The sequence below is a fragment of the Drosophila suzukii genome, chromosome 2R, assembly GCF_043229965.1.
Source record: "Drosophila suzukii chromosome 2R, CBGP_Dsuzu_IsoJpt1.0, whole genome shotgun sequence".
Taxonomy (NCBI): domain Eukaryota; kingdom Metazoa; phylum Arthropoda; class Insecta; order Diptera; family Drosophilidae; genus Drosophila; species Drosophila suzukii.
The window spans coordinates 6,747,073-6,763,433 of NC_092081.1; the positions used below are offsets into that span (position 1 = coordinate 6,747,073).

At 44.2% G+C, this 16,361-nt stretch overlaps 3 protein-coding genes across 9 annotated transcripts in view; 2 read left to right on the plus strand and 1 right to left on the minus strand.

Moving 5' to 3' along the window:
- Nucleotides 1-8,276, plus strand: part of HisT (Histamine transporter) — a 27,658-nt gene extending 19,382 nt beyond the window's left edge. For all 6 annotated transcript variants that reach the window (XM_065863965.2, XM_065863966.2, XM_065863963.2 and 3 more), the window contains 5 exons: nucleotides 4,547-4,688; nucleotides 5,263-5,459; nucleotides 5,529-5,653; nucleotides 5,857-5,967; nucleotides 6,790-8,276. In XM_065863965.2, coding sequence (XP_065720037.2) covers nucleotides 4,547-4,688; nucleotides 5,263-5,459; nucleotides 5,529-5,653; nucleotides 5,857-5,967; nucleotides 6,790-7,075 — 861 coding nt within the window. In that variant the 3' untranslated portion in view covers nucleotides 7,076-8,276. The remainder of the gene's footprint in view (nucleotides 1-4,546; nucleotides 4,689-5,262; nucleotides 5,460-5,528; nucleotides 5,654-5,856; nucleotides 5,968-6,789) is intronic.
- Nucleotides 8,268-13,486, minus strand: scra (anillin, actin binding protein). Of its 2 annotated transcripts, XM_017085361.4 has the most exons (12): nucleotides 13,226-13,486; nucleotides 12,784-13,101; nucleotides 12,243-12,722; nucleotides 11,789-12,161; nucleotides 11,336-11,725; nucleotides 11,103-11,274; nucleotides 10,806-10,941; nucleotides 10,562-10,738; nucleotides 10,250-10,468; nucleotides 9,836-10,190; nucleotides 9,363-9,661; nucleotides 8,268-9,300 (listed from the first exon to the last, which is right to left on the minus strand). In XM_017085361.4, the coding sequence occupies exons 1-12, from the start codon at nucleotides 13,241-13,243 to the stop codon at nucleotides 8,581-8,583; spliced, it is 3,657 nt and encodes a 1,218-aa protein (XP_016940850.3). In that variant the 5' UTR covers nucleotides 13,244-13,486; the 3' UTR covers nucleotides 8,268-8,580. The 2 variants fall into 2 exon arrangements, with proteins under 2 accessions (XP_016940850.3, XP_016940849.3); XM_017085360.4 differs by having other exon boundaries at nucleotides 11,789-12,722.
- A 210-nt stretch (nucleotides 13,487-13,696) lies between these two features.
- On the plus strand, nucleotides 13,697-15,833 carry LOC108017834 (uncharacterized). The gene is made up of 4 exons (XM_017084987.4): nucleotides 13,697-13,786; nucleotides 14,297-14,418; nucleotides 14,482-14,749; nucleotides 15,134-15,833. Exons 2-4 carry the CDS (start codon nucleotides 14,324-14,326, stop codon nucleotides 15,599-15,601), a joined length of 831 nt encoding a protein of 276 aa, XP_016940476.3. The 5' UTR covers nucleotides 13,697-13,786; nucleotides 14,297-14,323; the 3' UTR covers nucleotides 15,602-15,833.
- The last annotated feature ends 528 nt before the right edge of the window (nucleotides 15,834-16,361 follow it).

Consider the following 16,361-nt stretch of genomic DNA (forward strand, 5'->3'; position numbering starts at 1 on the left):
TTCGGCGTCATACAAATTTTTATTCATTTTATAAATAAAAAAGGTTATTATTAATATATCCTAAAAAAATTTTCGACAATAATCGCTTTCAGTTATCGATTAAATGTCTCATCTCCCATCAACGAGCACACCAAGTGAGCGAGTCTTTTCCATTGCTGGTCTTACAATTACACATAAACGGTCGCAGCTCAGTCCTCACAACGTCAATAAAATTATTTTCATTCATGATAACTACGAAACTTGTAAGAAAAGTTTTTCTTAAGAATTTTTTTTTAATAGTTTAATAATGAAGACAATGAATTTCAATTTCAATCAATTTCAATGAATCTCAAAACTGTCAAATCAAGAAAAGACTGTTATTTTGTTTTAATTTTAGTTTAAGTTGTTATTTCGCTTTACTTACTTATTAATTATGAAGTCAATAATTTCAGTTTAATTTGTTATTTCGCTTAACTTACTTATTAATTATCAAGTCAAGAAAAGACTCTTATTTAGTTTTAGTTTAATTTGTTATTTCGCTTGACTCACTTATTAATAAAAGGAAAAAAAAATCAGTTTATTAAATGCTTACGCCGCCAGCCGCCGACAATTTCACCGGCGGCGTACCCGCCGCCGCCGCCGGTTCTTTCTAACGGCTACGCCGCCGCCACTGGGTAATTTAGAACTCTACGCCGCCGCCGCTGCTGAAACCATCGGCGTAAACCTCTACTATTATTACTTTCATAAAAAAGGCATTAAAACTGAAGTCCTTAATTTTAAAAGTTTAATTGCCTTGGTTATATAGTAATTGTAGAAGATATATATTTTTTAGAAATAATAAATCAAGGAATTTATTATAGTTAATTCATGAAAGAGATAATTAATGAATGAAGATTATTATTATTAAATCAAGAAAGCTTCTTAACAAATTTATTTATTTTATTTCTGCTCCATTAAAATTTTAAATTAAAGGTCATATTGGCCATAAATTTAACATATATAAGCCAGAATCTTTATAAATAATCATAATCAACTGTCTTATCGACGAATTTAACATTTTTGAAATCAAGATTAAATAAATTTAATTTAGGTAAGAGTGAACTTTAAAGGAAACCAAACAATGGCCAAAAGTACAGCAGGCCCATGTCACTGCATTGTAATGCAACTGCAGTTTTTGCTTTCGACAGGTTATGGGCTCAAACACCGCAAAACAATTAGGCCGCTTGCTTAGCCATTAGCCAACAGTGTCAGGTGCGGCGGTGATGAATGACAATGGCTCTGGGAAATGGAGAGTGGAAAATGGAAAATGGAAAATGGGCACTGTGAACGGGGAAATGGAGGGGTAACAGTTTGCTCTTTATGTTGATTTACGAGCACATCGGGTGGCAGGACTGCCAGTGCAAATAGGGGGCTCAAATATCCACAGCAGCCTAGCACCTGCCCATCTACATCCACCCACCCACATCCCTTTCCCGGCAAGACACATTGCATCCTAAACGCACCTGTGCGTCATATTTGCCTTTCACTCGAGTGCAGATGAAAAGGCTTATAATTTCCGCTTGTCACAGGTAGAGGAAGTCACAATGGGATGTGACAATGTGGGGCTACGTGATGATGACGGGCAGGAGCGATGATGCTGATGTTGAATAGTAGTGGGTCAGGATGGCGCAAGGCTTTAAAGTCAGCCCGGGTAATCTCTTGTCGAAATGCCAAGCCGAACTTGTGCCCCAAAAAAAAAGAGCCTTCATAAAAAACGCAGCGAGGGGCCACGTAGGTGGCCCACATGCCGACATGACATTGAATACGGACGCCCAACCAACCCAGCCACCCACTCAATCGCCTTGGCAGCCTTATCTGGCAAGGACGACGCACCACACGCTCTGGGATCCGCTATCGCACCACCCCCTTACCCCCAAATCTCGCCTTTTCTGACTGGCTGAGCCGAGCTGAAGCGGATTTGGCGGAGGAGCATTGTTGCCAGAGTGCTGAGCAAACACAGTTTCTTTTCCCCCATTTTTTTCTATTTTCCTTTTTTTGCACGTCCTTTTTTTTGCCGGATGGTCATGTAAACACGGCCGGAACGAGTTGTGCCGCCAAGTCGAAAATAACATTCTCCAGGGCCGCCTGCGAGCATTTCGACGGAAAGAAAACGAGGCTCAGACGCTCGGTGCTCGAAGCCCAGTCGGCTCAAATATTTATTCCCGATACCATGGAGGAGCTCAGACTGCAGCCACTCGGCAATCCCACTCGAATGTCCTTTTGGGTTCCCCTCGTAAAAGCCCCAAATAGCCGGAACAAAGGAGGCGGGAGATGAGCTCCTGGCATCCGCCTGGTTTATGGCCCATCTCTTGGGAGAACACATTTATGCAAATGGCTGCAATTCTATGAATTCACTCAGCCTCACATTGCCATTGAGTATTTCAAAATCACATTTCTGTTTTTACTCGATTATACCAATCCCCAGCTTTATGGTCCAGCCAAAAGGAATTATTCAAATTTATTGTAGCGCTGTAAATTGAATCCTTGACATTTATTGTTTTATATTTCGGAAATATGGCGGGAAGGATGAACGATTTGCATTTCATAACCGTATGTTGTTAAATTGAAACAGTTTCAAGGGAATTCCGTTCTGCCAATGGATACTTTGTTAAAAGTTATTCAATGTTAATTCAAATCGTAAAAGGTTTGCTTTCTATCCAATACTAAAAGGATTGGAAATTCTTTTAGGTAAATTTTGGTCTTAAGATAATTAATTCCATTTTGTTTGCATGTGATAAATTTTTGCACAAGAACGAAACGTATTTTTACCTACCTATCTCTCAAAGGATTTTCCATTGCTCAAATCACACAGATTCTTGTTGTAATCTATCTCAAGTAATCTGCGGGAGATTTTTCAAGGTTTACCCAGATTAATGGGAAAAATTGGGTGTATTCGGGATATTCCTGATCCTTCGATAGTTGAGCTGCCATAAAATCGAACTACCAACCCGGAACACAATCTCCTTAAGTAAAGATGGCAGCAGGGGGAAAACAGATTCTGTTTGCTCCACGAAATGGGTGGCCCAATCTGGAGCACGGACCACCTGCAGCTCGGCAATCGGTGTCCTGTCTGTTTGGTCACGATACTGCCAAAGGTTTTCATTTAACGTCAGCGGGAATTGAGTTTTCCCATCCCAGCAGTTCATTCCTTTGTTTGCGCAAACCGAAAGTTATCTCCAATGAGAAGAGCTCCATTTGGTTTATTGTGTGTGAAGCTGAACTTTCCACCGGGCTGACATTTCCTTTGTTTGCTTAAATAAAAACAATTGGGAGTCTACTGATTATTTGCCTTACAAAAGGAAGGTGTAGGTGTTTCAATTCGATTAAAACACGAACACTTCCCAAAAGCTTTAATTAATTGCAAAAAGCGATTAAGCGATTACACGAAACTACCATATTGCTTTAACGTCTGTTTTTAAGGTAACCAATATATCAGTTTTGGTTAAACTTTGGTCCAATTTATTTTCCGGATTGTCAAGTGTCACATGGTCCAAAATACCGCCACGGCCACAAAAACCGATTTATAGCCATTTTAAAAAGAAAGGTAAATAAAATAACAGCAATATCTATTACAACTCAACTAACAGATACCCTTTAATATAAAATATTCTATGGAAAATTCAGTTTGTAGGTACAAAATTATATATTTTAAGCTGATTGAGTGATTATAGTGATTTTTTGATGAAGTGGACAAAACGCTTACACGATTGCATGATACTCACGTTGCTTTAAAGTCTACAAAGTAACCAATATCTCAATTTTGGTTAAACTTTGCTATGGTAAAAATGGTTTCATGGTCCAATTTATTTTCCGGACTGTCAAGTGTCACATGGTCCAAAATACCGTCATGGTCACTAAAACCGATTTATAGCCATTTTTAAAAGCAAGATAAAAAAAACAACAGCAATATCTATTATAACTCAACTAACAGATACCCTTTAATGCATAATATTCTATGGAGAACACATTTTGAAGGTATTGCCCAGAGGTTTTATTTATTTAAAACTTATTGAGGGATTATTGTGTTTTTGTGATGAAGAAATTGGCTGTTTCCCCCACGTTACATAATCCACGTGATACCCTATCGGTCTTGCACAAAAAATCAAGGAAAATAACTAAAAATTGCATGGCTCAACTTTTGTGCATTGGCGTGTGCGGAAAAAAGCAAAGCTGTCACAGCCGAGCCCGGGGCGTACATCTATTTTTTTCGCCGTAAAACAGCGCCACAAACTTTGACGAAAACAAAAAAACAACGGCAACAGAGAAGCAGTTACTGGGGTAGTTGGATCCGGAAAGGGAGCAGGAATATATATCTAACCGGGCCAGGCCCACTATAAATCAATTTCACAGTTGCAGCGTGAATAACACCAGAGAAAGAGGGTCGGGGTTTAGGGGGCCAGAGAGTGAAAGTCCGGAAGAGGAGCAAAAATAGCAGCGGATTCAGATGCAGCAGCGGCGGAACCGGAAACAGATTCCGCTTTGAGCAACTTGTGTACATTCCAGCCATCCGCCCTCTTCTTTCTTCCAGCTGGGCGTGGCAGTTGGCTTTGTGCTGCCACCCATGCTGGTGCCAAATTCCCCGGATCTGGAGACGGTGGGCAGTGATCTGCAGATGATGTTCTACTACGTGGCCGGTCTTACCAGCGTCCTGCTCGTCCTGATGGTGCTATGTAAGTGCTGGCATTTAACACTTCGATAAAGTTTACGTAAACTGAAGATGATAAAATGAGGTCATAAACAAACAGTCAATAAATTCCGAGTGGTTTTTCCTCGTTTTTAACCACTAAAATATTTTATATCCACAATTTATTTTAATAGCATGCTTATTTTGATGGGTTTTGGATGTCCCGGAAGTAACATTTAACGGAGTTTTAATAAAGAACCTAAATATCTGAAATTCCATTACATATATATTGAGTATAACTGCATTAAAGACAAATATTCAGCTAAAATCTTGAGAGATTTTACATTCTCGTATAACATTTTTGGAGCGGATATCAAATATTTTATAATAATTCATATATATTGATTGGTTTTTTTAATTTAATATATAATATTGTAGGTTAAAAATATATCTTTTAGTTCAGTTTTTCTAAATATATATATTTATAATATAACATTTTTATATGGGACCTCAAATATTTTAGAATTATTTATTAATATTGATTGGTTTTTTTAATAAAAGGACCTATTTTGATTTTAAATACAAGTGGTAACGTCTTTAAAAATCTTAAATTTTCACAGTTTTCCAGGACAAACCGCCCACTCCACCATCGGCCGCCCAGGAGGCGGCCCAACTTTTGGAGAGCTCCGGAGCGGAGCAAGTCAGCTTTATGCAGTCGCTGAAGAACCTGATAACCAACCGAAACTTTATCTTCCTGCTGCTGTCCTACGGCATCAACGTAGGCGTCTTCTACGCCATTTCCACGCTCCTGAATCCGGTAAGAACAGCACTCCTCACCCGATTAATGAGCGGTTAATGGGGGCTAATTGCTGGGATTTGTTTGCAGGTGGTGCTGAAGTATTACCCCGGCCACGAGGTGGACGCCGGACGCATTGGCCTCAGCATTGTGCTGGCCGGGATGCTGGGCTCCGTGGTATCGGGCATTGTGCTGGATAAGACGCACAAATTCAAGTAAGTACAACAATAAACACAGCTCAAGTGCCTTCCCCAGCATATTCGAAACTCAATACGCATACGCCATGTGGCCCTGCTGAGAGTGGACTGCTTGAGAAAGTTTTGGCACGGCAGCTGCAGAAGTTGTTATTAATTGAAAAGGGGGCTCTCGATGCTTAATGAGCGGTACTCAATGTGGTTAAACCATCCCATCTATCCAGGGAAACGACGCTGGCGGTCTACGCGCTGTCCATGGTGGGCATGTGGATCTTCACCTTCACCCTGGACACGGGTCACATCGCGGTGGTCTATCTGACGGCATCGCTGCTGGGGTAAGTCAAACTTATGGAATTATAAACTATAGAATTATAACGTACAGAATTATGGAACTATGAGTTAAAGAATGCAAATTTTTATCTTTTTTTAGTCTATATCCTTAAACATTATCTTTATAAACCACATAGATTTTCTTGCCAGATTCAATAGGGTGTGATAAGTATTAGACTTAAGTCCAGAGAATATAGCAGATATAGTTAACACTTTAAAAATACTATTCCCAAGATATATAAAGGAAATACGAAAAATGAGTCAGCGCACAGCCCAAAACGCAACGAGCAACCCAACTTTTAGTCAAAATTCCATAAGAGCCTGAGATTGAAAAAAGCTTCTAAAAAGATTTTAAAGCAAAATAAATAATTTTGTCACTTAAAAAAAAAATAAATTCACATAAGTGATGTCTATACATTTAATATAAAATTCCATGGATACTAATTTGTTGCATGTATCAAAATAAACATTTTTTAGAGTATAGAAAAAGATTTTTAATTTGGATTCATATTTATATTTAAAGGTCTTAAAAAACCCCTATTTGTTCGATAACTGCATAAATCACTTTACTAGATTGTTAAATGTTATGTAAAATACATAATATAACATCTAAAGATGTATCTTTTAATTACGTTTTACCTAAATTAAATAACAAGGACCTATTTGGGTTTTACAATACCAGTTGTCTTAAAAAACCTCTATTTGTTCGATCACTACATATATCACTTTAATAGATTGTTTGTAATAAAGAAATAATTAGTTAGCTTGATATTCTTGGTAGAAATGCATATAAGATTACCGTATAACTAAGACCAACTCCTTTGCAGCTTCTTCATGACCGGCTACCTGCCAGTGGGCTTTGAATTCGGGGCCGAGCTGACGTTCCCAGAGCCCGAGGGAACCTCCTCCGGACTGCTGAACGCCTCCGCCCAGACCTTCGGCATCTGCTTCACGCTCTTCTACTCGGAGCTGTTCACCACATTCGGGGACATTGCCGCCAACATAACCATGGCCGTGATGCTGATTGTGGGCACCATCATTACGGCCACCACCCAGTCGGATCTGCGGCGCCAGAACGCCCAGGTGCCCGCCAGCGGGGCTGGCAATCCGTAGGGAACTCACGCCGGCCCGGCGACTGTCTTTTATGTATAGTATTCTACGCATATCGTTTTACCATCTAATTTATTTAATTGTTTACTGTACATTCCGTTGTAGCATTAAGTGTTGAATTTTAAAATGTTCATTAAAGGTGCATAGCAACACACACGAACACGAACACACACACATACACACGAATATGAGTAAGCTTAGGCAGTTATTTTTTAAATTTTATATTGGCCACCGATTAAGGTTTAGTGCATAGGTTAGGCGAATCTAAATTCAGCAGCCCCAAGACTTGCATCGAAATTCAGCTTTATCTTTGCGTTGCAACTGCACCACAAAAAACAGCCACACAAGAACAGACAAGTGTTACATATATGGAAGTATCCTTCAGTATTATACCCAAATACCCTAATAATCTAGCGAACGTTGACAATTTGATTGCTACGCGGAGTATCCAAAGCAGTTTGAGGCAGTGTATCCGAATCCAGCGAATGCATTACCAAACAGTAGCGGCTCTCGTCTTCAATTGTTCCCTCCTTCCGCCACAGAATGTGTATATAATATATATAATTGTATTCCGGACCCGATCCAGCGAGAGCGCTACTGTTGTACAAAGCACAAGTATATCCTGCATATCTGGCAAACTGTAATAATTTTGGAGGATTTACAACTAACAGCAGATTCAAGTCAAAATATATACCTATTACGAATTATATACATAAATATATATCTATACATTTGATAGTGTTGTGAACTAGAGGAAACCCACACTGAACACTCCGCCGACGGCAATGCGTAATCCACTTTTGTAGATAGCCTTTAGGCCGACGGCCAAGTGACATACGTAAGGAAGTTATCTCCAACCTAGAGTCAATTGAGAAATGGCCAAAGAAGCAGACACACTGAACTACCTGACATGAACCACCTACACAGTACAGAGAACCACGCGAGCCGTTCAACCGAATTGGATGCGGATCCACCTGGTGCCGGAGCGGAGTTTGGCACTAGAACAGCCGGCGTCGTGATAACACGCAAGCTTTAACTCTCACTCGTTGTTAGATTCCGAATGGCCAGGATACAAAGATAGTTAACACGCGGAAACCACGTAGCCACTTCTTCATAGCCACGAGTTCTTGCAAAACGATATATGTGAATGTAAATGTGTACGTGTATAAAAGTATTCAATAAAGTATATTAAATATTCAGTGTATACCTTTCGGCAGCATTTTACTGGGATTTAAACATATTATATATTTAGCGACACATCCTAAATGCAATGTACATATGTAAAATGGTATTCAAACAACACTTTGTCGGTATATTACGAACACGAAAGTGCCCAACTCGAATACGGAATACGAATAATTTGAACCGGAAACATAAAACAAAAGGAATATAAACGCGAACGCGATTAAATTAGTAAATTGAGTAACTTAAAAAGAGAAAACTTTAAACAACCCGCCCTTTTGGTGTCAGTGTCTATGGTGCTGACAGGATTGCAGTGGGTCAGCGGGTCAATGGGTAGTTCCCCAGGCGCGCAGCAGTGTCAGTGCCTTGTTGAGGTAGGCGCACCACTCCTCGCGCTCCTCCTTTGTGTCGGCGGAGAGCAGATGCCGCACTGTGGTGGTTGCTCCGTTGGGCACTATTATCAGCGACTCTTGGTCCGTCTCCAGCGCCGGTCGTTCGCACTCCAGCAGCATGGTGTTGAGGCGAGCGCAGATGTCGCGCGGTGCTGTGGTCACCTTTTGGGAACTACAGGCACTCAGATCGATACTGCCCATGGGCGTCTTGCGCTTCTCATCGTCCGGATATTTCCAGAAGTTGATCACGGAGCCGTTCAGATAGCACCAGCGCCGATGCCAAGCGCCAAAGCCTGAGATGTCCTCAAACATGGTGAGGAATCCCTTGTACTCCACACTAACGGATAATTCACAGTTGACCTTCATGTGGACCATGCCTTCCAGTGGGCTAACGCCCAGCACCTGGGTCAGTGTCCACGTGGTGCGCTGAATTTCACGCAACGAGAAGATGGCAAAGCCGTATTGCACCAGCTGCGGCGTCCTTACCACATGGGGTCCCGCCGGACTCTGTACCGGCGGCATCACCAGACGATTCTCGCCGCCCTTCTTTTTCGGCGTCTTTACGCCGCCCTTCTTGTTCAAGTTGATGTGGTACTTCAGCTCGTGGGGCAGCTGATCCCGCTGGGCCAGCATGCCATAGATTTCCAGCGTAATCTACAGGCGAATTTAATGCAATTAGAAGGAGCAAAGATTTAAGGATGTTATCTACAGCTTACCCTAAAATCAGCATACACATTGTTCAGTTGCAGGACATCGGGAAACTTTACAGACAACAGGCCAGGCATCGTGGGTACGGTCTTGGTGGCCAACACGTGCTCGTTGTACTTCAGCAGGCACACAAGATGATGACCATTGATGTTGTTGGAGGCCATTTTACGCACGTACTCCTGGCGCAGGGGAATCGTTATGTCTTTGACCGTCAGCAGGCCCTTTTCCTTTGGTGCACCCACGGGACGGATGCTGTTCTCGACTCTTAAGCGCTGGACCTCATCTAAACAGGCCTGGCGACGATGGGCTGCAAGGATATAATACGTGAGATTAATTTAATAAAGGAACTTTAAACTTGGAAACTAATACGTCAGCTTAATTTGATAAAGGAACTTTAAATTCGATTTGTCTAGCAAATTTAGTTTGGAATTCAAGTAAACTCAACTCAAAAACAAAATATTTATCAACTTGGAATACTCACTGGCCAGTAGGAGATATCGCTCTCCCTCCACGGACTCTGTGGAGCCAGAAAACTCGACTGTTGCCGCACACAGATTTAGGGCCTGGCTGGCCTGACCAATCACCTGTTGCTGCTTGCACACCTCGCTTAACAGCTTCTTGATTTTGTCCTGCGCCTGTGAGGCCTCGTTTATTTCCCGCGCGTTTTGCATCTCGTCATCGTCCTCATCGGTTTGATCATCTGTGGCTGCTGCGATCTGTCCCTGCTGGGGAGAGTCGTACTCCAGTCTGTGCTTGGCATGGCAATCGCCTGCTAAGGCTGATCGCATCACCTGCTGCTCGCGACATATCTTGCGTACCGGTGTGGAATTGGAGCTCTACAGGCAAACACATTTTGTAAGAGTTTTGTTAGACCTAATAGATAGTTATAACTTACATTGGCGCTCTGCTGGCGGCGATAGAAGCTGACCGTGTGCACCAGGGTGACCAGGTTGTCGTTGTCTTGGTTCACGCTCAACTCAGACTTGACAGGCTGGGCACCACTAAGCATCGGCGTTTGCATGTCCATCATTTCATGATGCTCTTCGATAGGCGTGCAAGTGGTAGATGGATTCTTTCGGAAGGAAAAGCTGTTCGAGGCCGTGGTTCCTTTGCTCTGCAAATGTAGTTGAAGAAGAAAAATGACAATTAGATTACAATTCAAACTAGGTAATATAATTATAGAAAACTAGTATTTGAGATTACTAACGCCCAAGGACAGCCGACTGGCATTGTGCTCGTCCCCGCTGTCACTCTGATCATCCTGAGTGCTGCCGTAGTCTTCGGCCAGCGCCTCATCCAGATAGTCGTTCATTCCGGAAGAGACCTGCGACGAGTTCAGAGAGCTATCGTCGTAGTACATGTCCTGGTCCGCATAGCGCACAGTCTGAAAGGTGTAATATGGGATTAATGGAGACCGCCCGCTGGGTTGTCAGTTTTCTACCTGTACTCACCTTCTTGCTTGGCTGCTGTTGCATCTCCGCCTCGTTGCGCTGCACAGCGCTCATTATCTCGCGGCCCAGGCTGCCGTTGCACATGCCGGCGCTGCTGTCCTCAGTCTGCGACTGGTCCTCCGACTCATCCATGCAACTGCACGAATCAAAGATAAGCGGTTAGTTAAGAAAGCGATTTTATTGTTGGTCTTGTCTAGGGGATGGGGTTTAAAGCTATGCGTCTTAGGTCTATCAGTCTTGGGGTGCTACTCGATGCAAAGCAGGAAAAGCAAGCAGGAGTAGCATTTGTCTGCGCACCTTTCGGATTCGTCATCATCCAGCTGATGGCTGTCGTCCGTGGCGGAGGCTGTTTCGGTGGCACAGCAATTGTCACCGCTGGAATCAAGGTCGGACAGGGCGGGATACAGGCGATCGGAATGCGATTTGCGGGCCCGCTTCGAGTCCTCGTCAGTGATTGGCGCATCACCAGCTGAAATTGCGGAAATATCAGCTAGAAGCCCCTGGAATGCTGTGTTTTAGTGATTTCTTACGTGATCGCCTCTTACTGCTGGCCAATGCGGGTGAGAGACCAGCGATGGGCGGCGGTGGAGGAGGCGGCATGGGCCGCACTACTTTGCTGGGAGCTGGCGCCGGAGCTCGAGGTGGATCAGGCGCAGGAGGTCGAGTTGGAGCAGGCGCGGAAGTGACCGATGGTTGAATGTCAAAGAGCTCCTTTTGTTTGTTAAAGCGATTGGATATAATCTGCATGTCCTCCTGCCGTTGACGGTCAATGTCCTTGATGCGGGTTTCCGCACTTGATTGAGCATTCGCGACCAACGCGGCCACCTTGTCTCGCAGCTTGTTCTCCGGCTTTGGCTTGGTCGTTGCAACTACAGTAGTAGCAGCTGCTGCCGTCACCGGATGCACTGCCAACAAATGCTCTGTTAATTAGGGAAAATTAGTATCAAATCTATGATAGTATACTTAAGGGCTGTTGAACTCACGTTTTACCTCCTCCGCCCGGATTTGGCTTATACTGGGAGCAGAACCTATCGGTGCCATGGGCAACATGGCCTTGTTGTTGCCCGACTCGAAGAGTTTCATCCGCTCCCTTAGCGACAGCTCGCAAGGATCCTTCTGATTGCGTAGATTTCCCTGCGTCTGGCCAGCGGCTCCTTTGTTCTCGAAGATGGCGGCACGTCCGGAAACTAAGCCGGACTTAACACTTACTGCAGGCGCTGGTGCTGATGGCTTAGGCGCCTGAGCAGAAGTGGCAAAATTCTTGGCCACCTGGCTGACCGTCGTCGATTTCTCCGGCACTGGCGGCTTGGCAGCTGGTGCCGTCTCTTCCTGCTTGCTAACTGGCGCTGCCTCTCCCTGTTTGGCATAATCATAGGTGTGTTTAATGGTCGACGATTCGCGGCGCTGAAAACCTTGGGCCTCCAGCGAGCTCAGTACCTTGGGATCCCACTTTAGCTGCTTGGTCCTGGCGGCCTCGTCGACTTCGTCTCTCTTGGGTGGCTGTGGAGCCGGTGGCTTCTCCGGCCGCCGGCTGGACAAATGGGGTTTTGGTGGCGGAGCTTCAAGAGGTCTGTGCACTTCGTGGTGCGACGTGTCATCTTCCCACTGGTTGATGGTGTCCGCCAAAGCGGCCAGTTTGCCCAATCGCTGCTTAGGCTGCCTGCTGCTGCGATTCCCGCTCTCCTCTTCCTCACCCGTTGTCACATGGAACTGGGCCTCGGTCCGGTGAATGGGCGAGGATAGGTCGTCCGTGTTGGAGTACAGGGCGCCCATGCGCTGCAGCCTGCTGCGGGAGGTGTCCCTAAGCCTGGCCAGCGGCTGATTTACTGGCTCTGCCTCCAGCAGTGGATTGCGTGCTCCAGCCTCCTCCTCCTCCTCGGAGTCGGTCACCTCCTGCTCCTGGATCTCAACTTGCACCTGGAGGAGACCAGCACAGATGAGCAAAGGAGATGAAAACTATGGAATGGCGGGAACTTACCCCAATTGGCTTGTCAGTGGTTATGTTTATCTCTATGCCCATGTCCAGGTTCTCCTTGTTGACCGCCGTGTAGTGCCGCAGCGGCTTGGCCGGCGACGCCTCCAGCGTGGCCTTGCCCAGCACCACGACCTTGCCGCCGCCGCTGGCCGTGCTCTGGACTCCTGGCGAGCGGCTCCTCGGTGCCAGGACTCCTGCATCCCCGCCAGAAGAGGAGGAGGTGGTGGTGGAGCTGGGAACGCTGCACTCGGAGAGGGGAAACTTACTGGCGTTGCTGATGCCGAGGGCGCGACTGCGCTGTTCCGCCTTCTCAAGCATGTGCTGCATTCCGAAGGGAAAATGGAAAATAGCAATGAAAAGTTGTGGATGCAACTACCAATACCAGTGCACGCATCCCAGAACAAAGGGGTTCATTGTGTGCAATGAGTGTGAAATTCCCTCGTACCTGAGTAAACGGATCCATTGTTGTTGTTGCTGCAGCTGCTGCAAATGCAAATGCGAATTGTAATTGCGCGCACTGGAATACTGAATTTACTGTACTGCTCGCCGCACTCCACGCTGCCGATTTCCGACGGTTGTTTGCTATTTATTTTTACTTGCGGGTTGCGCGTCCGTTTGCATTCGAAATTATGCGCGTCGCTTCTGCTCTTTTCGGCGGTTGGTTTTTCAGATGTGTTGAATAATTTCAAAACGACGCGCAAATGCCGTAGGACCCTCAACTGACCACGGCGAAATACCACATTTGGTGAGTAATTGCGAGTGGTGAGTTTGCCACTGGGCTGCCACACTCTCCATTTTCGGCAGGCTGGCAGCACCGGCTCGTCGATTTATTTAAGGTCGGTTGGACAATCGGTAATTTTACCGGTCTATCGTTGCGCGTCAAGAAACAGCTGTTATAACTTTCTTATGGCGTGCAAAACCATTTATTTTTAATGTTATTTTATTTTATTAAATTCTAAACGTTTTTTGTCAGGGGTAATTCCGTAAAGATAGCAAGGATCTGTTGGTAAGTTATAAATGCGTGTTTTAAGCTTGAGATCTCTGAGTTTTCTATAGCTTAGCGCCCGCACGTTGCGCCATCAGTGCTGTCTGTTTTGGCTTGAAGCTAGCGGAAAGGGTGTTGAATTCAAAGTCAAGTTTGTTGTTATAAATTCAAAACATCCTTAAAGTTTATAACAAAGATGAGTTTTTCAGATACAAATTATAAAACATGCAGCTCTTTTTACTCGTTAAATTCGAGAGTCTCATTTATTTCAATTTGATTTGATAGTCGCAATTATTCTCAAACACATGTACAATGGAAAATAATTTTAAAACTTAAATACATGTATTACAAAACAATGTAAATATATAAACTCCAGTAGTACCAAAATAAATGTATCTTATAGATTTCTTTCTTATTTTCCAAAAAGTTTCTTGAATTTCAATATAAAATTATTAGCTAAGAGAAAGTAGGTTATTGCGCTATAACTATAATTTTATATCCCCATTTTCAATCACATTTTTAATTTTGCAGATATATAATAATACTTAAGAGTTAAACATGAGCGATCAAAAGACGGTGGATCTGCTGTGGAACTGTGCTTCCAAACTTACCGACCAAACCCACACAGAACGGCTCCTAAAGTCGTATTACATGTGAGTTCCACTGTTAATTGCTGAAACACCCACTACTAAATTATTTATTCCGCACCAATTCAGAACCACCTGCCGAAAGCTGGCCCGGCACAATGTCCAGTTGCCCGAGGACAGCTTCGGACCCGCACGCATGTGCTCCCGCTGCGGCAACCAGTGGACCGATGGTCGCTACCAACTCCACCTCGAGCCACAAAGGCTGAGGCAGAGTGCCAGGAACCGGAGACTCATCGCCCAGCTGGAAGCCGTCAAGGCCAAACCAACAAAGGGTGAGATGAGCAGTGGAGCCAGGAAACGGGCCAAGTGGCTGAAGAAGCGCATGGCCAGCCAAATGGTAAGTGCCAGGAGCTAACGTCAATGAGGAGGATTATCAGGTTTAACCAGCTTTAATTAGTTTTTAATCTATAAGTGATCACACTTAAAAGAGACCTTTAACACCTTTTAACGAATAATAGATTGATGTAACCTTTAAATAGACTATTTAAAATATTCAAATAATTAAGATGTATTAACTAAATCATACCTGTACCTTAAAGTCGATGCTTCCAAGGTTCATTCAACACATTACCTAAATATCTTCTATCTACTTAGTATTCAAAATACGTTATTGATTCAATATTTAACCTTTTTAAACAATAAGGTCCCTAAATCTTTACTGTTTATATCTATAGACATCCTATTCCTGAAAGTCTTACTACAACCAAATGTCTTTTTACAGGCCGTGGACTGCGAAGTTTGCCGGCACAAGACAATGCTGCCGCTGGAGAAGGCCAGAAAGCGCGCCAAACTCATAGCCACGGAGGAGACAATGGCAACCACAACACAATCTGCGGCAGCGGGCCAGAACATAAAGAAGGCCAAAAGGAAGAAGTCCCAAGCACCGAATAAAGATATCAATGCAGGCCTGAAAATTCCACAGTCACAAAAAACGCTGCAGCAGCCTCCCAAACAGCCAGCGCCGTCCAAAAAATCTTCCCAACCAGTTGGAATGGCTTCCCAAAACCCAAGTCAGACGTCGAAGAAGAAAAAGAAGAAGCCAGCTCAGCCGGCGCCCGCCGCTGCCAAAACGCAGTCCAAGACCCAGAAGCAGAACGCCCTGCTGCAACTGGCCGCTCAGCTGAAATCGAACGCGTTTAAAGACGCCAGCAAATCGCAGCAGAACCGCCTGCAAGCCTTCCTCAAGTAGCGATGAAAATCGCTCCGACAATGCATTAAGCACAAAGATTGTGGTTCGGCTGAATGGAAATACTTGTTGTGGCACATAATTAAGCGTTAGCACAATACTAGAATCAGGCTCTTTGTGCCGGTTGATAAAGCCAGCCCAGGTGGGAACCTGTTATCCAGTCGCCCGGTCTTCTGGGTCGAGTCACGCAACGGCTATGCACTTATCACTGCTGCCCGAGACGCGACCCAAGGTTGTCCAGATATTGCGCAGCCAACATGGTCAGCATGCTTAATTTATTTCTCGGAGCGCAACGTTTAATTAAAATTGAGTTGTTTGCCATAGCGTCCCATGAACGCGTCCTTCAAAGCTGCTCCCAAAAAGGGCAACGGATCGGGCTCTCGAACAACAGCTCGCTTTATCTGCCGCCAATTGCACAAAGAGCACACGCACGGGAGAAGGCTCCAGTCCCAGATTGGCTTCGACTTCGGCTTTCCTCGTTCCGCAAAGCAGACTCGGATTTCTCGGCAGCTGCGGCAACAACATCTGCCTGCCACATTAGAAGATTTCTGGTTTTACAGTCCAGCCTCTTTAAATCGAACCACTTAAGCCATTGTGAGAAAGTAGTTTAGAATTTAGACCTCATACTTTTAATTAGATTAGAATTGGTTTTTATATTTAGGTAATAAACAAAACATTTTCCAATCATTCGACAACATCTTGTTATCCTTAAAAATGTTACTTGTATAAAGAATATTACCATGTATCGAAAGTAATCAATATT

Bases quoted from the DNA above. Each gene is read 5' to 3' on its own strand.
- scra (XM_017085360.4), bottom strand. The intron at 10,739-10,805 runs GTGAGTACAGGT...TACACCTTTCAG, and splicing joins AACAGCAGCCAAGCAAGAAG to ACTGTGCGCTATGCGGACCA. The intron at 10,469-10,561 runs GTTAGTAATCTC...CTACATTTGCAG, and splicing joins CCAGTCGGCTGTCCTTGGGC to AGCAAAGGAACCACGGCCTC.
- LOC108017834 (XM_017084987.4), top strand. From the start codon at position 14,324: ATGAGCGATCAAAAGACGGTGGATCTGCTGTGGAACTGTGCTTCCAAA. The intron at 14,419-14,481 runs GTGAGTTCCACT...GCACCAATTCAG, and splicing joins CTCCTAAAGTCGTATTACAT to AACCACCTGCCGAAAGCTGG. The intron at 14,750-15,133 runs GTAAGTGCCAGG...GTCTTTTTACAG, and splicing joins AGCGCATGGCCAGCCAAATG to GCCGTGGACTGCGAAGTTTG.